This window comes from Alexandromys fortis, unplaced genomic scaffold (genome assembly GCF_014885135.2).
Source record: "Alexandromys fortis isolate MF-2015 unplaced genomic scaffold, M_Fortis_MF-2015_v1.1 scaffold_51, whole genome shotgun sequence".
NCBI classification, from domain to species: Eukaryota; Metazoa; Chordata; class Mammalia; order Rodentia; family Cricetidae; genus Alexandromys; species Alexandromys fortis.
The window spans coordinates 3,227,171-3,248,535 of record NW_026067925.1 but is presented as its reverse complement, the minus strand read 5'-3'; the positions used below and the strand labels follow the sequence as shown (position 1 = coordinate 3,248,535).

Genomic DNA, 21,365 nt, shown 5'->3' with positions numbered 1-21,365 from the left:
AAGAGCCATGCAAACCCCTCGTCTATGTGACCACAGGGGGATCACTTGAAGTCATGGTATATGTCACCTCTTCCCAAGTTTTCTTGCTGTTCCTCTCAGTTAAAATTTCTAGCTTGCTACCTTTCTAGGTGGGATCCCACTTACCACATCCTCAAGTTACCAGTAGCCTAGAAAACGCAGTCTGTGAGCTCGTCCCCTGTTCATTGAATTACAAGTCATTCTCCGTGTGTCTCTGTCTCTGTTGCTCTCTTTCCTGCAGTGGTTATAAGCATCTCATGACAATACAGGGGAAGGATTACCACCTTAGGACTGTTCACACTCCAGCTCTTCTTACCAAATATCAGGACTTCTCACTTGCCTGCATCAGAGCCCCCGCAAGGAGTCTTATAACACACCTTGATGGAAACTCCCCCAACCCCCTACCCATCCAGACCTCTTTAGTTGATACTTGTGGTGATCATGCTACTGGAGTAAAGACCATGTTTTGTGAGCCCCTGTCTTGCACAAGGCAATACCCCCCCCCACCCTTTCTACAGATCAGTGTTAAGCACAATGCCAATGACACAGCAGATAGGCTGCTCTCCCCTTAGGTGAGCTCAACTCCACAACCTCCATCAGAATTATACAGCATCGAGTCAGTTGTGTTTCTTTTTACTGCTATTATGGAATCCTTACATTTATATATAATTTATTAACACATAAATAAAGTATGAAATGTGAATCTGAAAATGATATTTTTGTGAAAACTGAGCAAGAACACTTGTAAAGATTTGATAATGTGAAGATACCTTAAAAGTTGACTTCAGATTAAGTCTGAGTGGATCTTGCATGAGGAGAGGCGCTCTCCTGCATTTCCTTTACTCATTTTGTGTTTTCTCACTACCTTAACTGCTCGCTGCTGTTTGCTCCAGTCCATCAAAAGCCCTCCTAGATCACAGCCAAGCACAACACGGAACATGTGATCCAACAAAAACTATCACCTCCCTAAATTTGTCTTCTTGACAATCTAACTGGAAAACCGCATCAGCTTTCTGGCCCCAACCTCTAACCATTACCAAGTAGAATCCTTTGGTGCTTTAGCTAAAATGTTTTGAAACACTGTTTTTTCTTTACGAACTGTAGTTATGTTTTCTACTCTTTTCTTTTGTTTCTAGACTTTTTGTGTGTCGCTTCTTCATTTTAATGTAAATTTGAATTTCTACCTTCTTCCTGTTTTGCCCTGTTATTAAATTTCATACTTCATCTCTGTACTTGCTGTCTCTTTGGAGTATCTCTTGGCTAGTCTTTTGAAGCGGTTGATCAAGTTTGCATCATGTATGCATTCTCTCTGCAGCCTACTACCATTTCGTTCAGGCTAACAAAGGAAACGCTCTAAGGTGTTGGGAAGACAGCAGAAGCTGCCGCTCTAGTGCACAGCACACCTTGTGGGTGGTCGTTTGCCTAGTTATGAACTGCATCTTTCTCTGTCTCATCCACAGAGATGCCATGAAAGGCTGCTCCACGCCGTACTTAGCCCAAGAGCCTTTGTTTAAAGCAAGCTCCTGTCCTCAAATCTGGTAAACCCTTTCTAACAACTGTCAATGCGCATGTCCAGACAGATATACAGCTAATGTAGTTGATGTACTGCAAGTTCTTGGTAAATGATAACCGGGAGAGAAATCTGCCATTAGGAGAATTAGCAAAGGAATTGGGCAGTTTTAATGATAAATACAAATAGTCAATAAATATATTGACTCAAGTAAATATATAATAAATACATTGTCCTCAAGTCATGAATTAGAAAAATGAGGTGGTAGGAGAAAATCGGGAGGGAGGAAGGGAAAAGAGAACAAGGAAGGAAGAAAGGAGATAAAACTAGACAAACTGTTCCTATAAGTATAAACTGTTACTTTTTTATGGAATAGAATTGATAAAATATTCTAAAAGCTTCCACATTCCTGTAACTTTAAATTAATAATTCAATTTAAAGTAATTTAACCCTAATAAACCCCAGGTGTTCTGGCATACACAAAAATATTCATTGCATCATGTAATTGCTAAATATAGAAATTCTGAAAGCTCAGAAACTGAGACTTTCTTAATCTATCAGAGCCTATGTACTGCACCATTGCCCACATATTAAAATCAGGTTCAGAACAGTGGCTTTCATGTTTTTTAATACCATTGACATTTGATTCATTTTGCATCTGTGGGTACTATGTATAAACACACATACATGTAGATTACACTTACGTAAGTTTAAATTGTATGGATTAAAACTCTCCACAAGCAGTAAATTCCTCTATTGGGTAGATCCCATGTACTATTTTCTAACCTGTTTTAGGATATTTAAATTTTTCCTAAACAGCTGCATCTACCTAAATTGATTTTGTCACATATTAGTTGGGAAAGCTGTTTTATAAGAACTGGATAGCTGAGTGACATGCATAGTTTAAATTACCTGCCACAATAAGTCAGCAGCCATAGTATAATCCATTTTGTTTTTAAAAAGCTCTAAAATGTGATTTTAATAAAATAGTTGAAAAGTATTAGTTTGTAAACAATTGTGCTTTAAGTTTTATTGTTTCTTCTGTTATCTGTATTTTTATCTAATGGTTGTCTACTTTATAATTTTAAATAAGGAAATGGGGTCATTTGGTTTATGATCTTTCTTAACCCATATAGAAATCTAGTAGTCAGGGCTTAAGTGTTTAATTGTTCATACCTATATCCTCTTAGTTAAGATAGTCAACATTCAAAGGACAGAATCTGCTTCCTTCTTTTCTTCAATCTCTGAATTGCTATACATCTGACATTATAGGAAGTTGTATCCATTCACAGTTTCGCTAGAATCATCTAACATGCTTCAATAAACTCATTTGCAGCTTTACTTAGAAGAATTGATTTGTATTAAATCAGGGAAGAACTTTTGGGACAGGCAGACTAGATTCAATTCTTTTTTAGCCATCTTCCATGTTAAAATAACCAGATTCTGTTCATGAACTGGTTAATACATGAGGTGAGATCAGTGTCCCTCCATCACCAAATTTCTGTTCCCTCACCATATCAAGACTCTTCTGCCATGAATTAAAAGTGATTTAATCCCAAGACATTGAAATCCTTCTTACCCCCTTTTGTAAAATTTATTCTTGAAGTGGTCATTCTGGTGCGAGAGTTCAGCTCGTGGAAGGAACTGTGAATTTATTTGGGGACTTCTATAAGCCTGGTGTTTAACATCTGTCAATAACTTCACCTTGGTGAGTGACATACAAAATAATACCCAGAGGAATATAAGTGCATGGATGCCGAACTGAGGGAAGGAAATGACAAAATCCAGGAAGCAGAGATGTGGATAGAACACTTAGCACTGACAGCTGAGTAAAGAGCACAGGTGTGTGCAGAGAGAGAGAGTCTTGACTGAAAGAGCATCAGGTGCCAAGTCAGCCGAAGAACCATGTGTGAAGTGACACTAAGCAGACTAGAGGGACAGAGAAGCCAGATAGTGAGTGACTTGGAAATCTCGGCAAATAGTGAGACAAGAACATTTCAATACAAGAGTTAAAGAGATTATGTCTTAAGTTCATCTTTTTATATGAGCATGCTCACACGGTCAATGGTGTTGATTTCATGCCTAGAAACTAGGCATTCGTCAGACCACCTAAATCAGTGAGCAAGTAATCACTGGGACATTATTCTAGAATGTGCTTATAAGTCTACAGGAACGTCTAGCAGCAATGTGGGTATTTCCAGAACACCGGCAAGTAGGAACTGTGATGGAATAGCAAGAGTTATGAAGCTGAGTTAAACAGAAAGGTGAAAGTGTAGTCTTGGCCTTTTCATGCTAAGGTTGGTGCCCATCCTTGTATCCCTGTAGCTCGGCTCGTATCACTCTTCAGTCTACTTGCTGAACTGTGTGTGTACTTCCATGTTGATCATAAACTTATGGAGTTGATCACTCAGGAAAATGTAGCTTCTTGTGCTTGCTTATGGGTCAAGCTAAGCAGAAAAGGGAAGTGGAATACTCTATGTTCCCATCATCCCAAGTTTCACACTGTGGCAGAGAACCTGGCCTTCCTGTCCGTTCTCACGGACTCTAAACACCTTGTTTCATCTTTCTGCTTTATGACTAACAATGAGGTTTTTAAATCAGTTAAAAATCATAACTGTGAGTAAATATGTCTGTAATCTCAACAATTTGGAAGCTGAGGCAGGAAGATCATAAATTCAAGACTACCCTGGCCTAAAACATGAGATCAAGGCTATCCTGGGCAACTTGGTGAGACTGTATCTAAAAATAAAATTAAGTAAGAGGGCTGAGGTAACATCTATGTGGTCAAGTGCCAAGTCATGTGTGTGGCCCAGGGTACCTAGACCATAAAATGAACACCTCATAAGTTGCTGTTTGGGGGCTTGTTGTTTCTTCTCTTCCTAATTACATAAAACCTCTTGGAATAATGTGGGAAGGGAAATGTGTGGTCTGATGAAGGTAAAATTTCATAGTGAGACACATGGAACTTTGTTTAGACGACTCTTGTGTTGCAGGTGCAGCTGGTGCTCCAACTTCACCTCTGTGCCAAGCTCGATTGGTTCAGAAACTGAACACACTCTTGTTTTTCTAACATACTGTCCCTCAGCTACATACCACAAAGGCTTACTTATAGTCTCTTGAGTTTGGGATTTGGTTGAAATGTCTGTGTTTATCTTTTCTGTAGACTTGTTTCTGCTGTAGTCCCTGTCCCTGAGACAGACAGGAGGGGCTGACATCACTTGACCTTCATGTAGTTCCAAGATTAAGACAGTTTCTCTTCATATGAAATTATCAAATTATTGTGATTAGGCAATCTTGTAGGTGAATCCTACTGGTAAGGTTTTCTTCATCCCTTTTAATTGCTAGAGTAGAGAGTTTAGAATTTAGCCATGAAAATCTCTCTAGTCCTTCATTGTAGTTATCCAAAAATAATGGTCGGGAACCATTCTACATGGCTTCTAGGGCACTGACTCAAAATGCTGTTGTAAATGGCTCATATACAATTTAAAAGATGCATGCTTACATCCCTAGGAGGAGAGAGCAGTGTTCTTAGGCCTTTAATACTTTCCAATAGGGCTAGTCCTCTCTATGGGCACCAACATCAGGACTGGTCTTCTCCACGAGGAAGCAAGGCAGGTTGTGCACAGGGTCTAGCTCTATAAATCTAGGTGAGCCACCAGACATGCATGTTCTTGCTGTCACCCCAGGCTCTTAGGATCTGTCCACTATTAGTTGCACCCAGTGTCCCTTTTTAATCATCGTGGTACACAACACCAATAGCTTGTTGTATAGTTGACAGTCAGGACTACACACGGGCATAGGCTCACACACCTTCTCATTTCTGATCACTGTTTCTTTGTTATCTCAATCCCCCAGGTTGACCGTGACACTGCTTCACTGTGGGCTTCCAGGGAAGAGTTTTTAAGCTATGTCTTAGGACAGAGCTAGTCAGGTTCACCTTTGACCAGAACTTATGTTTAGTGAAGTCTGTTAGCCGTCTTTATGATTTGCAGAAACTTAAAAACAAAACCACGAGAAAAGAACCATGTTCCCTTTTAAGTTAAATGTATAAATTAAAAAGTGACAAGGGTTTCTATCTAGATAAAATGTAACTGTGCCTGGGTTTCAAATGACCTTTTATTCCAGTACAGCTATTTTAGTCTTCTTTTTCAGAATGGTGACCCAAATCACGGCAACCTAAAGTTTTAAGAGAAATAGTTCTATCTTGGCCTAGCCTTCTTCTCTCCTTCTTCTCCACTAATGACATTAGTAAATCTCATCTCAAGACAAATTATTTCATCTCAGAATAAATGAGTGCTTACACATGTATGTGTGTATGTTAGTAACACATACTACAGTAGCAAATACAGCAAAGAGTAACATCATTAAGCACAGAAAAGTGCTTTTTGATGCTAACACCAATACATTATTGCCTATTTTGGATGGAGAAAAGGAGAACAACCTTGGTTTTCAGTTCCTTTGTGATTTTCTGCCTTTCAGAGCATCAGAATAGTAGTTTCGACCCTGGGCTTCCTAAGAGATCAGATTTCCTTACTTAAAAGATAGTGTCAGCAGCATTTACAATAGTAAGGTCACAGCCAACATAAATTGACTCCAAGGATGTGCTAAGAACAATTTTAAAACATGTGCCTGCATCAGTGTTCCAAGCGAGGTTTTAAAGCAGAGGCAATTATTATCTCCACTTAAGGATGAGAAAACAGGTACAGGGTTGGAAGTAGAAGTCTTCATCGCTTTGGGCTGCTATAACAAAATACCCTAATACGACACAAACACTGCTCACAGTACTAGAGGCTGAAAATTCAGGTTCGAGATGTCAGCCAATTCCATGGTGTGTGGGGATCCATTTTGTGGTTCACCAATGGCAGCCTCTTCCTGTGTCCTCACATGGAGGCCCAAAAGCTTACTTGGATGGGTTCTGCAAAACTATCATGGGCAAGATGTGTGTGCGGATTACACACTGCTTTTTGGTATTTTCTTTGGAGGGGAGGAGCTAAGGATAGCCTGTTATGAGATGCTTTCTTTGAATATGCTGCCAGCCGCTGAAAGCCAAGCTGAAAGCCCTTTTCCAAACAAGAGAAAACATCTTGCTTCTCTTGCCTGCCACGTTGTCAGTCAAAGACCATACAAGGTATAAAGAAAGCTTGTCAATTATGAATTATGGAGTTACTAATCTTTACTAGCAATTAGAGAGTTATTAATCATTTCTTAAACATATCATTCTTTGCCTAAAATGTAGCAGTTTGGGGTTGAATTTTTGTGCTTCCCAGCCAAGAAAAATACCACATGTTAAATTCTACAGTGGCAAGGATATAGACTAGAAGGTCAGACATGGAGGATTATTAGATCTTAAGGGAGGAGGTTTGACAAACAAGTTAAAGGGCTTTGTGAAAGAGGCCGACAGCAGCTTCTTCTCCTCTTCTCGTACACGAGGACCAAAAAATGTACTATTTGTGGACCAGAAGAAAGCCCTCTCAGAAACAGCAAGAACAATAACAGCAATAACAACAAAGCACATTCAGGCTCTCTGGACCGTGGGAAACACATTTCTCCCATTGACAAGCACTCAATTCCTGTGTTCTCACTTCATCAACAGCTAGAGATGATAGCTGTGAGTGATGATTTCTGACACAGCCCTTGATCAAACTCAACCACATTGGGCATCAAGTCAAGGATTCAGCTGTGACACAAGTTATGTCCCAAATACTGTAGTTTCTCTCCCCAAAAGTCCCTATCTCATCCCTTCTGAAGGAAAAAAATTCAATGAATAGGTCAATCACTTTCATATCAAAACCTAGAAAATGTGTCATGAGACAACTCACCAGTCAATAACCTGTATTCTCATTAAAAATATCAAATCCCTTATAGCTCCAGCATGCTCGCCATTATAAAAAACAACTTGGTAGTCAAGATTTTATAAAAGAAAGAAATAAAAAACTCCACATACTCTCTGTAATAGTATAATAGCAAAATATGTGGAATTAATATATATATATAGCATACATATATATTCTATATTCCATGTATAGGTATACTATGTATTCTATATTCCATGTATCTTAATGCACACACACACACACCATACATATATACATATACATATTCCAGTTTGGGAAAAAACAAATGGGGGATGGCTAAACAATGTTAACTATTTGAAAGAGGAATGAATATACTTTTATCTCAAGACTCACAATTGACTTCTTTTCCTCCATTAACTACAAGGGAGAGACTCCAGTCTGAGCTTCTACCAATCACATCCTCAGAAGTGCATGTTACATAGTTCAATCCCACCCCAACCCAAGCACCTACTTGACCAAATGCATTCACATTGTCCTGCAGAAAATCTGACACAGATTCTTGCTAGGATGTCTATTCCAGGTTGGGAACCTAGGCGTTGCCTCATAGCTCAGCCTCCGTGGAACGTTTCTGGACATGTTTATGATTTGCTAATGTGTGCTGTGACCCCATCAGTCTGTTTGCAGTGGGGGGGGGAGGGGCTGGGAGGAGAGGGAGTGTTTGGGGAGGGAGAGTCATTTGTTTGATGTTTTCGTGGTGGGAGGGTGAGGGAGGGGAGAGGGTTCATCATGATGTTGGAATCAGCATAACTTAAGGGGTTCAGTTTGGGGGCCTAGGAGGGCAGAGCTCAGTACTAGAGCACATGCCTATTATGTGTGAAGTCTAGGGCTTGCTTCCCAGGACCACACACCAAAAGACAAGGGTCCAGTTTTGACCCTAACACCAATTTCTGCTCTAGTAGCTCAATTCTACTATGGTACAGTTTTCAGTGATCGTGAATTATTTTCTTTCTTTCTTCGTTTGATATTTTTTTCTCAGGGGAAATCTCTCACATCCAAGAGGTTAACAAGCCTTGTTCAGTCTTACTAAAAGGATCGTCTTGGTGACACGAAAGCTGAACGGAGCCATCGCCCATATCTTGTAGCCCATTGCTGTTACCTGGAGCCGAGGACATTAGACCGAGATGTTGCATGAACGAAGGACCTGAATTGTTCTCTCCTGTGTGCACACTAAGGCATCGCCACCGCCAAGGGACTCTTCGCCACCCCATTGCCTCCATCTCCACCTGTCGTCTGCTTCCCTTGCCCCCCTTATTAAGCTGGATCTGTGTCTTTTTCCTTTTTAACCAGTTCAAGTGAAGTAAACTTTATTTTTCCCCCTCCTCTCCTTTTCTTAAGCTTCCGCTAGATACACAGTTCACTGAGAATTCAGTCAGTCACAAACTGGAAGAATTGTAAAAGAAAAAAAAAAGTATATATCAATAAGTATACACATGGCTTCACATTTATTAAATAACAAATTAGCACAGAAGGTGTCCTTCCACCCTTGTATCCACAGTCTGTAACAAACGCCGTCTTCGTCTGTTCTCTGGACATTGTTCATGTTTCCTGCGTTTATTTTTATACCATATTTAAATGAGAAAACACCTTTTACTCCAAATGTATCAAAGTTGACCTCTTCTCTGTAAATTTGTGTATGTTTATATTGTTGTTTTATCTTTCATTAAAAGATGCAGAATCTCGTTGCTTTGGGAGCTTTTGTTGGTGGTGCTAGCTGTAAAAGGAAGTGAAGAGAAAGAACTCCCATCCTGGGAGCTGCAGCATAAGCTGCCACCCTCCAGTTCTTCTCAGGTTTGAATGGGATGAAGTCAGGACCAGCACACTGGAATAATCTCCCTGATGGACTGACCTGGGATTAGGGAGATGGCCTATCTTCTATGGAAAACACCACAAATCAGACTTCCACATTTTCAGACCTGTCTGAGGAGGACTTTCCAGCATATGATGAAATCTACGCTTGCCCAAAAGCTAATGAGTATTTTTGCTAGAGTGAGGCTTGGGCAATGATTTTTTTTCTTTTTAATTTGTTTATTTATTAAATATTTCTGTCTCTTCCCCGCCACCGCCTCCCATTTCCCTCCTCCTCCCCCAATCCAGTCCCCCTCCCTCATCAGCCCAAAGAGCTATCAGGGTTTCCTGCCCTGTGGGAAGTGCAAGGACCACCCACCTCCATCCAGGTATAGTAAGGTGAGCATCCAAACTGCCTAGGCTCCCACAAAGCCAGTACGTGCAGTAGGATCAAAAACCTGTCACGAGCCATTTCCCCCCTAAAAATTATTACAGGAACCATCACCCTGGGGAGTCTGCAGGGAACCTCACACCCATAATTATGTTCTATTGACAGAACCTGCCCCACACCCAATTAACTTATCTGTTAGCGGAACGCTCCTCACATTCCAGCTATCCAGGGAACCAGGTGTGGCAACTTGTGACTTCTTGGCCTACCTCCTGGCCTACGTGACCTGGAACACACGGCAAGAATCCAGTTTCCCTACCCTTCAGGGGCTATATAAGCAGCAACCATGATCCTAATAAAGGGGGGCTTTGACAAATCTGCTTAGCCTCATTCTTCTGTTCTAGCTCATTCCCTTCCAGGTAGCACCCCTCCGTGACCCTGGAATAACTAGCTACAGGGTGGGTTACAAACCCCTAGACTGAGTAACCCACCCAACGCAATCGACAAAAACCCATCATGCTTCTGGACTTAGTGAAAGTTTCCTGTTTGCCACTCTCTTATGGGCTCTGTTAGTGGCTTTCCTCATGTTTGTGACAAAATTCCTACCAAAAGCACTTCTGATAGGAGGGCTCTACTATGGCTTAGAGTTTATCCTGAAGGGGAAGGCATGGCATCAGGAGTGAAAGTCGCCGTTATATCCGTTATCAGGAGACAAAGAATGGACAGGAAGAGGAATGGAGTTACGAAATGTCAAGCCCTCCCCCAGTGCTTTACTTCCTCTTTTAAGAGTCCACATCCTAATGGTTCTACAACACTTCAAAACAGCACTCCATTAGCTGGGCAACAAGTGTTCAAAGAGAAGATTCTACGGGAGATATTTTATCTTCAATTTCAATTTCAATGAAGAGAAAACTGGCCATTTGTTCCAAGTCACACAATGGTAAATTGAGATTAGAGGAGAGAAGCCCCACTCGGCCCTGCTTGGTTCTTAGCTGAATCTCACACACCAGACAGATTAAAGAGAAGAGAGCATGCATTTCCTTAGCAGAAGCCTTATGTGAGGGGCAAGTGCATATGAAAAGGCAGACTTGAACCAGTGACTCCACCCTACTCTTTCCTCAGCTGGTTTGACAAGGTGGAGACTGTGGGAAAGTCTGAGAGGACCAAGGGACAGGAGTAGAGAAGTCAAATGGAGGAGAAACAGCAGGTGCTGGGTGATCTGGTTCCTCTCCGCATCTACCTAGATTCTTTCATCTTAAAATACCAAACAGGTCAGGATGAGGATGGCTCAGCAGGCAAGCCTAATAGTCTGTGTCCAATCCCTAGAGCCCATATGGTGTTAGGAGAAAACAGGTTCTCAGTGACTTCCATATACATGGCATGCCACACTCCACAGATGTAGAAAGTAAATAAATGGAAAATATTAAAGATATATATCATGGGCTGGGGAGATGCCTCAGGGGTTATGAGTACTTGTTGCTTTTCCAGAGGAACTGGGTTCAACTCCCAGCACCCACATGCTGGTTCAAAACCATTCATAACTCCAGTTCCAGGAGAACTGATGCCCTCTTATGACCTCTGAGACCACTAATCATATACATGAAGGCAAGACACACAAAACAAAATGAGTAACTCTAACTTGAAAGATATTCAGCACACAGGATATGATGTTTTGGCGCAGTGTTACATGTTGCCGTCAGCATATAAATCCACGCAGTCTGACCTTAAGGCCCATAACTCTTCCCTTTTTCCATAAAAAAAAAGCCACGAGAAAATCCATATTTCACAGAGGAAACATTTTTCTGACTCTCAGAACATTCTTATTCCAATCTCTGGAGTCCCCCTTGGAAACAGGTAAAAAACCTCGATACTTTTCAAGGATGAGATAGTGCTAGAGAAGACTGGCTTCTTTACTTTTATCTATGCCAAGGTATAGCATACCCCAGCTACTAAAATATATCAAGTTATTAGTGTCCTCTAACTATTTAGGACAATTTAAATACGGAGGAAGTTTGTCAACATCAGTGATATATAATCAGTGGGGTCTAGTCTAGCTGATAAATACCATCACAAATTTGGAAAAGAATCAGTAGGAAGAATGTGCAGATCGGCTAGAATATAAGCAGTGTAAACAGCTGGGGAAAAGTTGATTATATACTTGTTTTTGAAAAATTACCAAAATTCGCTGGGCACTGGTAACAAACACCCTTAATCTCATCTCTCAGGAGGCAGAGGTAGAGGCAGGTCTCTGTGAGTTTAAGCCCAACCTGGTCTAGAGAGCTAGTGCCACAGCAGACAAGACATCACAGAGAAACCCTGTCTCAAAAAAAAAATTGATATTTCAAATTAAGTGAATAGACTTTCTCTCTTAAAAAATATTATTATTCAGAACAGCCTTGGATAGCCCACATGGAAGCTAAGATGGAGCTTGGTTAATAAGCTGTTATGGGGAGGAAGTTGTATGTGAAATGTGTGCTTCCACGGCTGCAGTGGGTTATTTCAATGGCAATTTTCACCACTGTGTTAATCACCTTCATTATCCGTGGGCCTACATTATGGGATCATACAGAAAAGAAAGGCTATGAATGGCATGTGTGTGTGTATGTATATGGGTATATATATACCCATACACACACAGACACACACACACACACACACACACATATGTGGGTAACTGATCCCAGGAGCCCAGTATGAAAATAGAATAACCCCAAATGAACATAGTTATCTTATGTTCTCAAAATATGCTCTGTGACACTTGGGTGTCTGTGTGATACACATACACATGAGAGACAGAGAGAGAGAGAGAGAGAGAGAGAGAGACAGAGACAGAGACAGAGACAGAGACAGAGACAGAGAGACAGAGAGAGACAGAGAGAGACAGAGAGAGACAGATAGAGAGAGAGAGAGAGAGAGAGAGAGAGAGAGAGNAAGAGAGAGAGAGAGAGAGAGAGAGAGAGAGAGAGAGAGAGAGAGAGAGATAGGGAAGGGATACATTTCAAGAGTTTTAGAGCAGTTGAAGACACCCAGGTTTCTCTGGGAGTATGTGAAGGCTTTGACTAGCTTCTAGGAAGCACAGACTAAAGCTCTGGAGGTTTGTTTTGTTTTTGCCCTTTAGCCCTTGGCAATCCCAGCTTACCCTCATTCTCATCTCTAGTATCAGCTGAACTATAAGGCAGAAAATAAAAATTTCTTAAAGATTTCCAGACATAAAACGGTGATTGAAAACTTCTGCCTTCGGACTCTCCTTGCAGAGGCTCACAGCTCACAGTTGTTCCCCCGGCCCCGCCATCATCGCCCAGTGACTCAAAGTTTCTGTATAAACTGATAAAAGCATCTAGTCCTCCTTGACCCAATTCTTCTTTGCAATGTTGCAATAATGTTTTCAGCAGATCTGGAGAGGGAAAAAAAAAAACTACTTATTCTGAATAACAGAAATGTGACCGTGAACTTATCTAAGCTATAAGCTGACAGGAGCCAGTATAAGAAATGAAGGCAGGGTGATTCCCAGGCTTCCTGACAAGTGTCACCCTTGATCTTGCTCCTTGGGGCGTGCGGGTATGTGTGCCCTGGTAGCTGGGTGCGCACTTCTTGTTATGTGATAAGTTAGAAATGATTGGAGCATTAACTTCGGGGCAAGACTCGAGGACTATGAATCCCTTCCATTCATTTCAGTGCAAGGATGGATTGTATCCGTATGCAAGGGCATATCTGAGACAACACACTGAATTTCCAAATGCTTTGCCGCTGTAACCCGTGACAACAACCAGAGGATGCTCTGAGAATTCTCTTGGACATTTACAGGAAACAACCAAAGGTACCATTCTGTCTCCAGAGACTTTTAAGAAACAGTAAGTGTCAGTGAAGTGTGTCGAGAATGGGAAAGACGGAGAGGAAACTAAGCTCATATTTCAACCTCAAGGACCTCAGAGATTTTGCTGTATGACTCTGCACCTGGGACTTTTAACTAATATTCTTAGTCCCACCAACTCAGTTTGAGAAAAAATGCAAAAAAAAAAAAGAAAAGAAAAGAAAAGAAAATGCCCCGCTCGTAAACTATTATTAAAATAAGACTAAATCACAACAGGCGCGTGCCCTTGGCTATTTAGGGATGTTTCCTTGGGCCTGAAGTGTAATGTATTTGTAACTTCATTTCCAAACGGCCATTAGTAGCTAAGTAGATGTGAACATTTCTTGATTAATAAATTGATTCATAAATCTTAATGTCTTTATTAGGTTATAAAGCCTTAATCATCGCACTCTTGTTTGGAAATGCAGTAGGTCAGAGCGTGTTTAACATCTTTGAAAGGTTAATAACATCTTACTCCTGTATTGGCTAAAAGGATTAAGATAATGTATGTAAATGACCCAGCACAGTGCTTGCTGCCTAACTGGTAGGAAATAATTTTTCTCTTACATACTCCTCTTTTTTTTTTTCTCTAGGGAGACATCTTTATAAAAAGATACAGTGAGTATCCACACACTCCTTTTTAGTTAGAATGAAGTCGGGGAAGGCCAGAAGCAAACAGAGTCAGGACAACAGAGGTCTTGGGCATGCAGGAAACTGACAGAGGCTAAGAAATTCTGCAACAGTGACCAAAGTGGAATCCTTAGGTCAGTTAAGAGAATTGCCTCCCAGAAGAGGAGATGTTGGAAGCCTATGCTTGGGAAATGGAAACTTAGCCAAAGATATCCATGACCTCACCAATGTGTAGCCTAAAACCCCAGGGGAGCTTGCCCAGTATTTACTATAACAGTAGATGACAGTGACCAACCAACTCAGTTACACTGCAAAGGACACTGGATCTTTTTGGCAGGTAGGTTCTTAGTTGTCACGAGCCATTTCCCCCCTAAAAATCATTACAGGAACCATCACCCTGGGGAGCCTGCAGGGAACCTCACACCCATAATTAGGTTCTATTGAGAGAACCTGCCCCACACCCAATTAACTTATCTGTTAGCGGAACGCGCCTCACATTCCAGCTATCCAGGGAACCAGGTGTGGCAACTCATGACTTCTTGGCCTACCTGGCCTACGTGACCTGGAACACGCGGCAAGAATCCAGTTTCCCTACCCTTCAGGGGCTATATAAACAGCAACCATGATCCTAATAAACGGGGGCTTTGACAAATCTGCTTAGCCTCATTCTTCTGTCCTAGCTCATTCCCTTCCAGGTAGCGCCCCTCCGTGACCCTGAAATAACTGATTGCAGGGTGGGTTACAAACCCCTAGACTGAGTAACCCACCCAACGCAATCGACACTTAGTCTTGCAGGTAAAGTAATTTTAAAACAGAAACAGAAAGAAACTTAAAGATAATTTATTGGAATTAGAGAACACAGTATAGGCAAGCAGGAACTCTAAGCCCCTGCTAGGAGGACGGAGATAGAGGAAGCAGAAAGAAAGCTGGGTTTTCTGATCCAGGAGTCAAAGCAGGGGGCATATTTATCAGGGGAAGTTTAGCACTGGGCAGGGGACCGAGCATGCTGAAGATTTCAGCAGGTAGAAGAGGAAAGGAGATGGAAAAATAGAAAAAAGAAAAAGGCGATTGCTGTTGAAATTACCGGGCGCATGCCAGAACAGATCGGGAGACACACTAGCGAGAGAAAGACACGTACAGGAAAGAGAGCCATGGAGCGGGCCTGTCTAGCTTTTAAAGACTGCCTAAGGTGGCATGCGTGCATCACGCGACCACACTGCACTTAGTAGGGCTTGAGGGCCCTGGGTGGCTGTGTAAATTGCCTGTTCCATGGCCCTGGGACCCCTAAGTGCCGGCCTTTGGGGTGGCTAGAGATTTTGCCAAAGCGTTGAGCAATGGAACCGATAACAGCTGAAATGGTGTTAATAAAGGCTAGTTGGGTTTTTGCTGGTACTTTAAAACTAATTCAGTCTCAGTGACCTCAGATACATTTTGGAATGAGAGTATCATCAAATAACACCGAACACGGTGGGATCCACGAGAAAAAGGAGCTGAGACATCCCATGCAAACTCATTTAAAAACTAAGGCAGTATTTAATTACAAAGTTACTAAAATTGAAATAACTTCTTAATGAAACTAATGAAGTTAGCTGAAGGTCGTAAAAGAACACTTAGCTAATGGTGAATGGGAATTTTCTGTAACGCGCAATATGATTATTTGCTAATGAATAGATCAATTAAATACATTAAAACCTCAGTGAGATTATCTGTGGAACTTTGCAATGTGACTCCCCATTTGAGTGATAGGATTTAAGACCCAAATGTTCAAGGATACATGAAACAATCGATAAAATGAACAAGGTAAGGTCACACAGTCTACCACGTAGCAAAATGTCTTCTAAGCTACACAAATACCTCCACATACACATACCCCACCACCATACAAATAACAATTTAAGAGAGAGGGGAGAGAGAGAGAGAGAGAGAGAGAGAGAGAGAGAGAGAGAGAGAGAGAGAGTCGCAATTACATACTGAGGCCAATCTCTCCCACCCCTCTGGTTTACATTTTAACATCTAAAAGGATACAGTTGCAGAGGAGCAAATTAACTTCTAAAGATAAGGGTGGCTGAAGGCCTGACTTTTCTCCGCCTCCTTTACAGCAATTGCCTGGAATGTGAGTTCTTAGGCATTGCTGGGTGCTTTGCCCATTGTGCTCCTGGCTGATCCCAAAGCCATTCTGAATGGAGTGGAAGGAGAGTAGCCAAATGGAGTGGCTAGGTGCAAAGTACTTGAGGAGCCGTGTGCAGAGGTCAGGGGTGGGGGGACAGAGGGGTACTGTGAAGAAAACACTCAGCACTGGAGCCTCACAGGGTGGGACTGCATAGGGAGTTTGTTTTGTTGATCCTCCCAGCAACCCACCCAAGCCTAAAGATGAGAAAGGGCGACACCAGGTATTGATGCCATGGGACTGAGAAAGTAGAGTTTTCCCGGGCCCTGTTCAGAAGCCATGCCAACAGCTTTACCTTCTCTGTTCATCCTGGCCAATGACCTCAGCTTCAAAACCAGCAGACGATTAGGCATGGAGAAGGAAAGAGAGGCAAGAACTGAGAACAGTCACATGTAAGGATGAACCTGAGCTTCAACAGGAGTCTCTTCCTCTTCCCCTTACCCATGAACATCAAACTTCAGCCTCCTTCCTCCACTCCCATGTGTCCTAAGCATGGTCTCAGTGCTCTGTGTGACCATGTCCAATTCACTCCCATCTGTGGGCCTCTTGATGAAATGAGCCACTTGGATGTAATGACTGCCAGCGGACTTCCCAGCCCTCGTGGCCCCCAAAGCACAGCCTTGAATGCAGATGGGCTGTCTAAGTTGCCGAAGGAGCCCCAGCCTTCTTGGAGATGGGCCCAGGATTCTGTCACTTGGTAAACATGATGCAGGCCTGTTTGGGGCCTCTTAGCTGTGGTTTTCTGTTTTCCCCAGCAGTAGCTACAAGGCCAGGGCTGCAGCCTAGCCCAGCCCAGAAGGGAGGGAGGGAGTAGAAGAAAGAATAGCTTCTCACTCTGACTCCTGCTTAACTCAGAAAGTTTACAAAGGGAAGAAACTCATAGACCCTTTCCTCCAACTCACCCCACCCATCCCATGCTAGTTTCTAATCCCTCTTGCAAAAGAAAAAAACCCACTCCCAAGCTTCCCACCTCTGAAATGCGTGCCGATTCTGACACGCGTCCCGATTTTGACACGTGCGTGCTTTTCTACAGCATGCCGATTCTGACACATGTGACAATTTTGACACGTGTATGCTCTTCTACGCGAGTGCCGATTCTGACATATGTGCCGATTCCGACACACACGCCTCTACATGTGTGCCGATTCTGACACGCATGCCGATTTTGACATGTGTGTGCTTTTCTACACGTGTGCCGATTCTGACACTCAGAATTCTGACACACGTCACGATTCTGACACACATACGCCTCTACATGCATGCCGATTTCTGACATGCGTGTGCTTTTCTGCACCCGTGCCTATTCTGCAACACGTGACAATCTTGACACGTGTGTGCTTTTCTACACGCGTGCCGATTCTGACACGCATGCCAATTCAGACAGTGCGCCAATCCTGACACGCGCACGCCTCTACACACGTGCTGATTCTGACGTGCGTGCCAATTCTGACACGCATCCTGATTCTGACACACAAGCGCCTCTGCACGTGTGCAGATTTCTGACATGCGTATGATTTTCTGCACCCGTGCCTATTCTGACACACGTGAAATAGGAGCGGCAGGCTGCATCCCTAGCACCCCGGCCGCCTGCTAGCTCATGCCCGAAATAACAACACACAAACTGTATTCTTTTAAAGACTGCTTGGCCCGGCTAGTTCCAGCTTCATATTTGCTAGCTCTTACATATTGTTCTAATCCATTTCTAATAATGTGTGTAAGCACCCCAAGGTGCGCATACCGGGAAGATTCTAGCCTACGTCCATCCTGGGTTGGAGGAGCTTCATTGCGTGCATCTTCCCGAGAGAGCGGAGCATGACTCTCTGTCTGAGGCGTCTGGCTCTGAGAGGAGCTGCATTACTTCTGACCTCACTTCCTCTTCCCCCAGCATTCTCTTCTGCTTACTCCACCCACCTATGCAAGCGTGCCGAGTTCTGACATGTGTGTGCCTTTCTGCACCCGTGCCTATTCTGACACACGCGACGATTTTGACACGTGTGTGCTTTTCCACACGCGTGCCGATTCTGACACATGTGGCGATCTCGACAGGCGTGTGCACGTGGCGATCTCGACATGCATTTGCTTTGTACACGCGTGCTGATCCCGGCACTCGTGACGGTTTTGGCACGCACGACGATCACACATGCCGATCCCGACACACACGATGATCCCGACACGCGTGCCATTTCTGACACACGTGATGGTTCTGACACGCGTCCCGTTTCTGACACATGTGATGGTCCCAACACGCGTCCTGATTCTGACACACGTGATGGTTCCGACACGCGTGCCAATTTTGACACACGTGAGACCCTGACACGCGTGATGGTTCTGACACACGTGCCGATTCTGACACGCGTGATGATTCTGGCACGCGTGCGCTTTCTGGCATGTGTGATGTTTTGACACGCGTGTGCTTTTCTGTACGCGTGCCAGTTTTGACTCATGTGACGATTTTGACATGTGTGTGCTTTCCGCACTCATGCCGATTCCGACATGCGTGATGATTCTGACACGTTTGCGCTTTCTGCGTGCGTGCCAATTCCGACCCGCATGACAATTCTGACATGCGTGACGATTTTTGACGCATGTGACAATTTCGACAGGTGTGTGCTTTTCTGCGACGTGTCGGTTCTGACACGCGTGTCAATTCTGACACACATGACGGTTTCGACACGCGTACGCCTCTACCTGGCACGCGTGCCGATTCTGACACATGTGAGCAGACACTCAGCTCACAGTTCTGGTGAACTTGGAAGGAGGAGGCAATGCCTGGAGCTGAGATGTGAGTGAATGAGTGTAGGGCCCTCACCCCCGGGCAGCAACCGACCCTATGGGGCCAGTCTGTCATTTGGGTATAATTCAGTTTGTCTAGACCCTCCAGGACCTGGCACACAGAAGTCCTGTGCAATCCTGGTTTAATAAGCCAAGTAGAAATGAATCCAGGAAAACACAAGATTACTCTCGGAAAGAAACAATAACATTGACCGTGGAGGGTGTGACTGATGTGATTGGCACCCCTTAAATTTCCTTGCCTATCTAAAAAACATCCCCTAGCTGCTAGGGACAGGGTAGCCTTGCAGCCTCTGCCCCTGTTGAAGCAAGCTGTCTTATCTGGAGATGTCTGGAGATTTGCCACACCTCCAAGATCAACCCCACCCACACCCATGCCAGGATTACTTCCAACTAGAACAAATCTCTGGTACAGTTCATACTCCCAAAGCAACCTATGTGGAGAGTCAACAGTCATGTTTCTTCTCTCTTTGGCTTCTCTGGCTCCCTTAGCCTGCTCTCCAGCTGACTTGCTGGATATCCTGAAGAACCCTCCATACCCTCCATAGCCCACTTGCGGAGAATCTCTGTTTTAGCTTCTATTTCTAGTGGAGCTGGCCCAACATGACAGAGCATTTTCCAGACAAGCTCAGCTCTAGACAGCCTCCACTTTCCAAGCTAAGGAGCTGCAAAGCTACCTGCCTAGCAGCAGGGGAGAACAGAGGGCATGGTCAGCTGGCATTTTGCAAGGTCAGAGCTCATCAGTGAAGCTCTGCACCTCCCAGGGGTCTCGTGTGCTTGGACTACAGCAGCAGCAGAGAGGGCAGGTGCAGTTCAGCTCCTGGAAGACTCACCCCAGCTGAGCACTGCTGACCAGTTGGGCATGGTCAGCTGGAAGCAGAGAAAAGAGGCACAGCAGAGCCTGTGGACAGTGCAGAACAGGACACCACAAGGCAAAGGATCCAGGGCCCAGGGCAGATTAATAGAGTCCTGAACTTCTGCTGGCTGAGAATTTTACCGATATTATTGAGTCCTTACCTAGGTAGCACCAGAAGTAACAAAAACATGAACCAATTTAAAAACTGAACAACAAAGGCAAGAGCGATCGTAGTAAAAGCTTAGGACCCAGAATACACCGAAGGCTAACAGGGTCCAGGTACCCTGCTAGTCCATTGCATGTGACTTTCATTTACCCCACCGGATCTGGCAGGCTTAATGTCCATGTGCTCATTTATATGTAACCAGGATATCTTGTGGTAAGGAGAGTCCCTCAATTCTGAGCTGCTGGGTTGCCGGCTGGAGAAGCAGCACTCCAAACATTTGGAAAGCCCCAGCTCTCCATTCACTGATTCTCTCTCAGGAGAGAGCGCACTGACAGGCAAGTACAGACCTTATCTCCGCGTTTCTTAGGCAGGTCTTCCTGAAAACAAAACCAACAGTGAACACCCTGAGTCCTGTGTTTTTCTTCAGTACTGGAGATCCGTGGTCTACCACATGTTAAGCGTGCAATCTGCTCCTGAGCTATATCTCCTGCCCCCTGGTTTTTTTTTTTTTTCTGGGATTTATTTACACCTCACCTTCTCATTGGACTTGCCACCTATTTGAGGTGCGATGTCCCTTGTCTTGTATTTGGATGGAGAAAAGTCAGGGCCTGTAAACGCCATGCCACTTCCGCTTAGCAGACCAGGCCAAACTTCATTCTTTTGCAGCATTTACAGCAATTCCAAGGCTCAAGGCTTGGATCTGCTGCCTTTCCCTAAATATTTTCAAAGTTTGTCTTTGGTTTTGTTTCTATAAGCCATAGACACAGTTCCATGCCACCATCAGCAGCAGCCAAAGGAGATCTGTTGACTTTCTTCCTAGAATGCCAGTAGAAATCTTTCCCAAATGGAATTTCATTGGTCCATATTGTGAAACAATTGAATCCACCAGAAAAGCAGCTATTCTCAAGTGAGTTTAACAGGGTTGGAATGTGAAAGATTTATGTCTGAAAGCTGATGATGCTAAGGCCTTCCAGAATGATAAAAAGCTTAAGAACTGTGAAACTACCATCCCCTCATCCACCCCAGAACTCTGGACTCTAACTAAACACTCAGCAGTTGGAAGACCGTTGGTTTAAAAGAGTCATCCCAATGTTTGATTCAGCCTTTTCCCATCTCCCTACCCCCTAGTTCCGTGGTAACACTGAAAGCCAACTCTTTCGTAATTACAATTAAGAACAGCAGCTACTGGATGAGAGGGTAGCAGGTGGAACTTTCTGCCAGCCTGGTCCCAAGACCAGGCTCTGTAGCTTGTCTGGAAGCTCGCTGAAGGTCACATTCAGAGCACCTCTTTGCTTGATCCAAGTCAGAGACTGTTCTGTGAGAAAAGTTCAGATACTAGTGTGTGTGCGC

The 21,365-nt window shown here is 43.5% G+C and overlaps 1 protein-coding gene across 6 annotated transcripts in view; it reads left to right on the top strand.

The window, feature by feature from the left end:
- Rgs7 (regulator of G protein signaling 7) overlaps positions 1 to 9,148 on the top strand; it is a 351,190-nt gene extending 342,042 nt beyond the window's left edge. For 2 of the 6 annotated variants that reach the window (XM_050142892.1, XM_050142897.1), the window contains exons 16-17: positions 1,479 to 1,556; positions 8,360 to 9,143. In XM_050142892.1, the coding sequence (XP_049998849.1) occupies positions 1,479 to 1,532 (54 nt within the window). In that variant the 3' untranslated portion in view covers positions 1,533 to 1,556; positions 8,360 to 9,143. Of the gene's footprint in view, positions 1 to 1,478; positions 1,557 to 8,359 lie in introns of all 6 variants that reach the window. The other 4 variants (XM_050142896.1, XM_050142894.1, XM_050142898.1 and 1 more) reach the window with 4 other exon arrangements.
- The last annotated feature ends 12,217 nt before the right edge of the window (positions 9,149 to 21,365 follow it).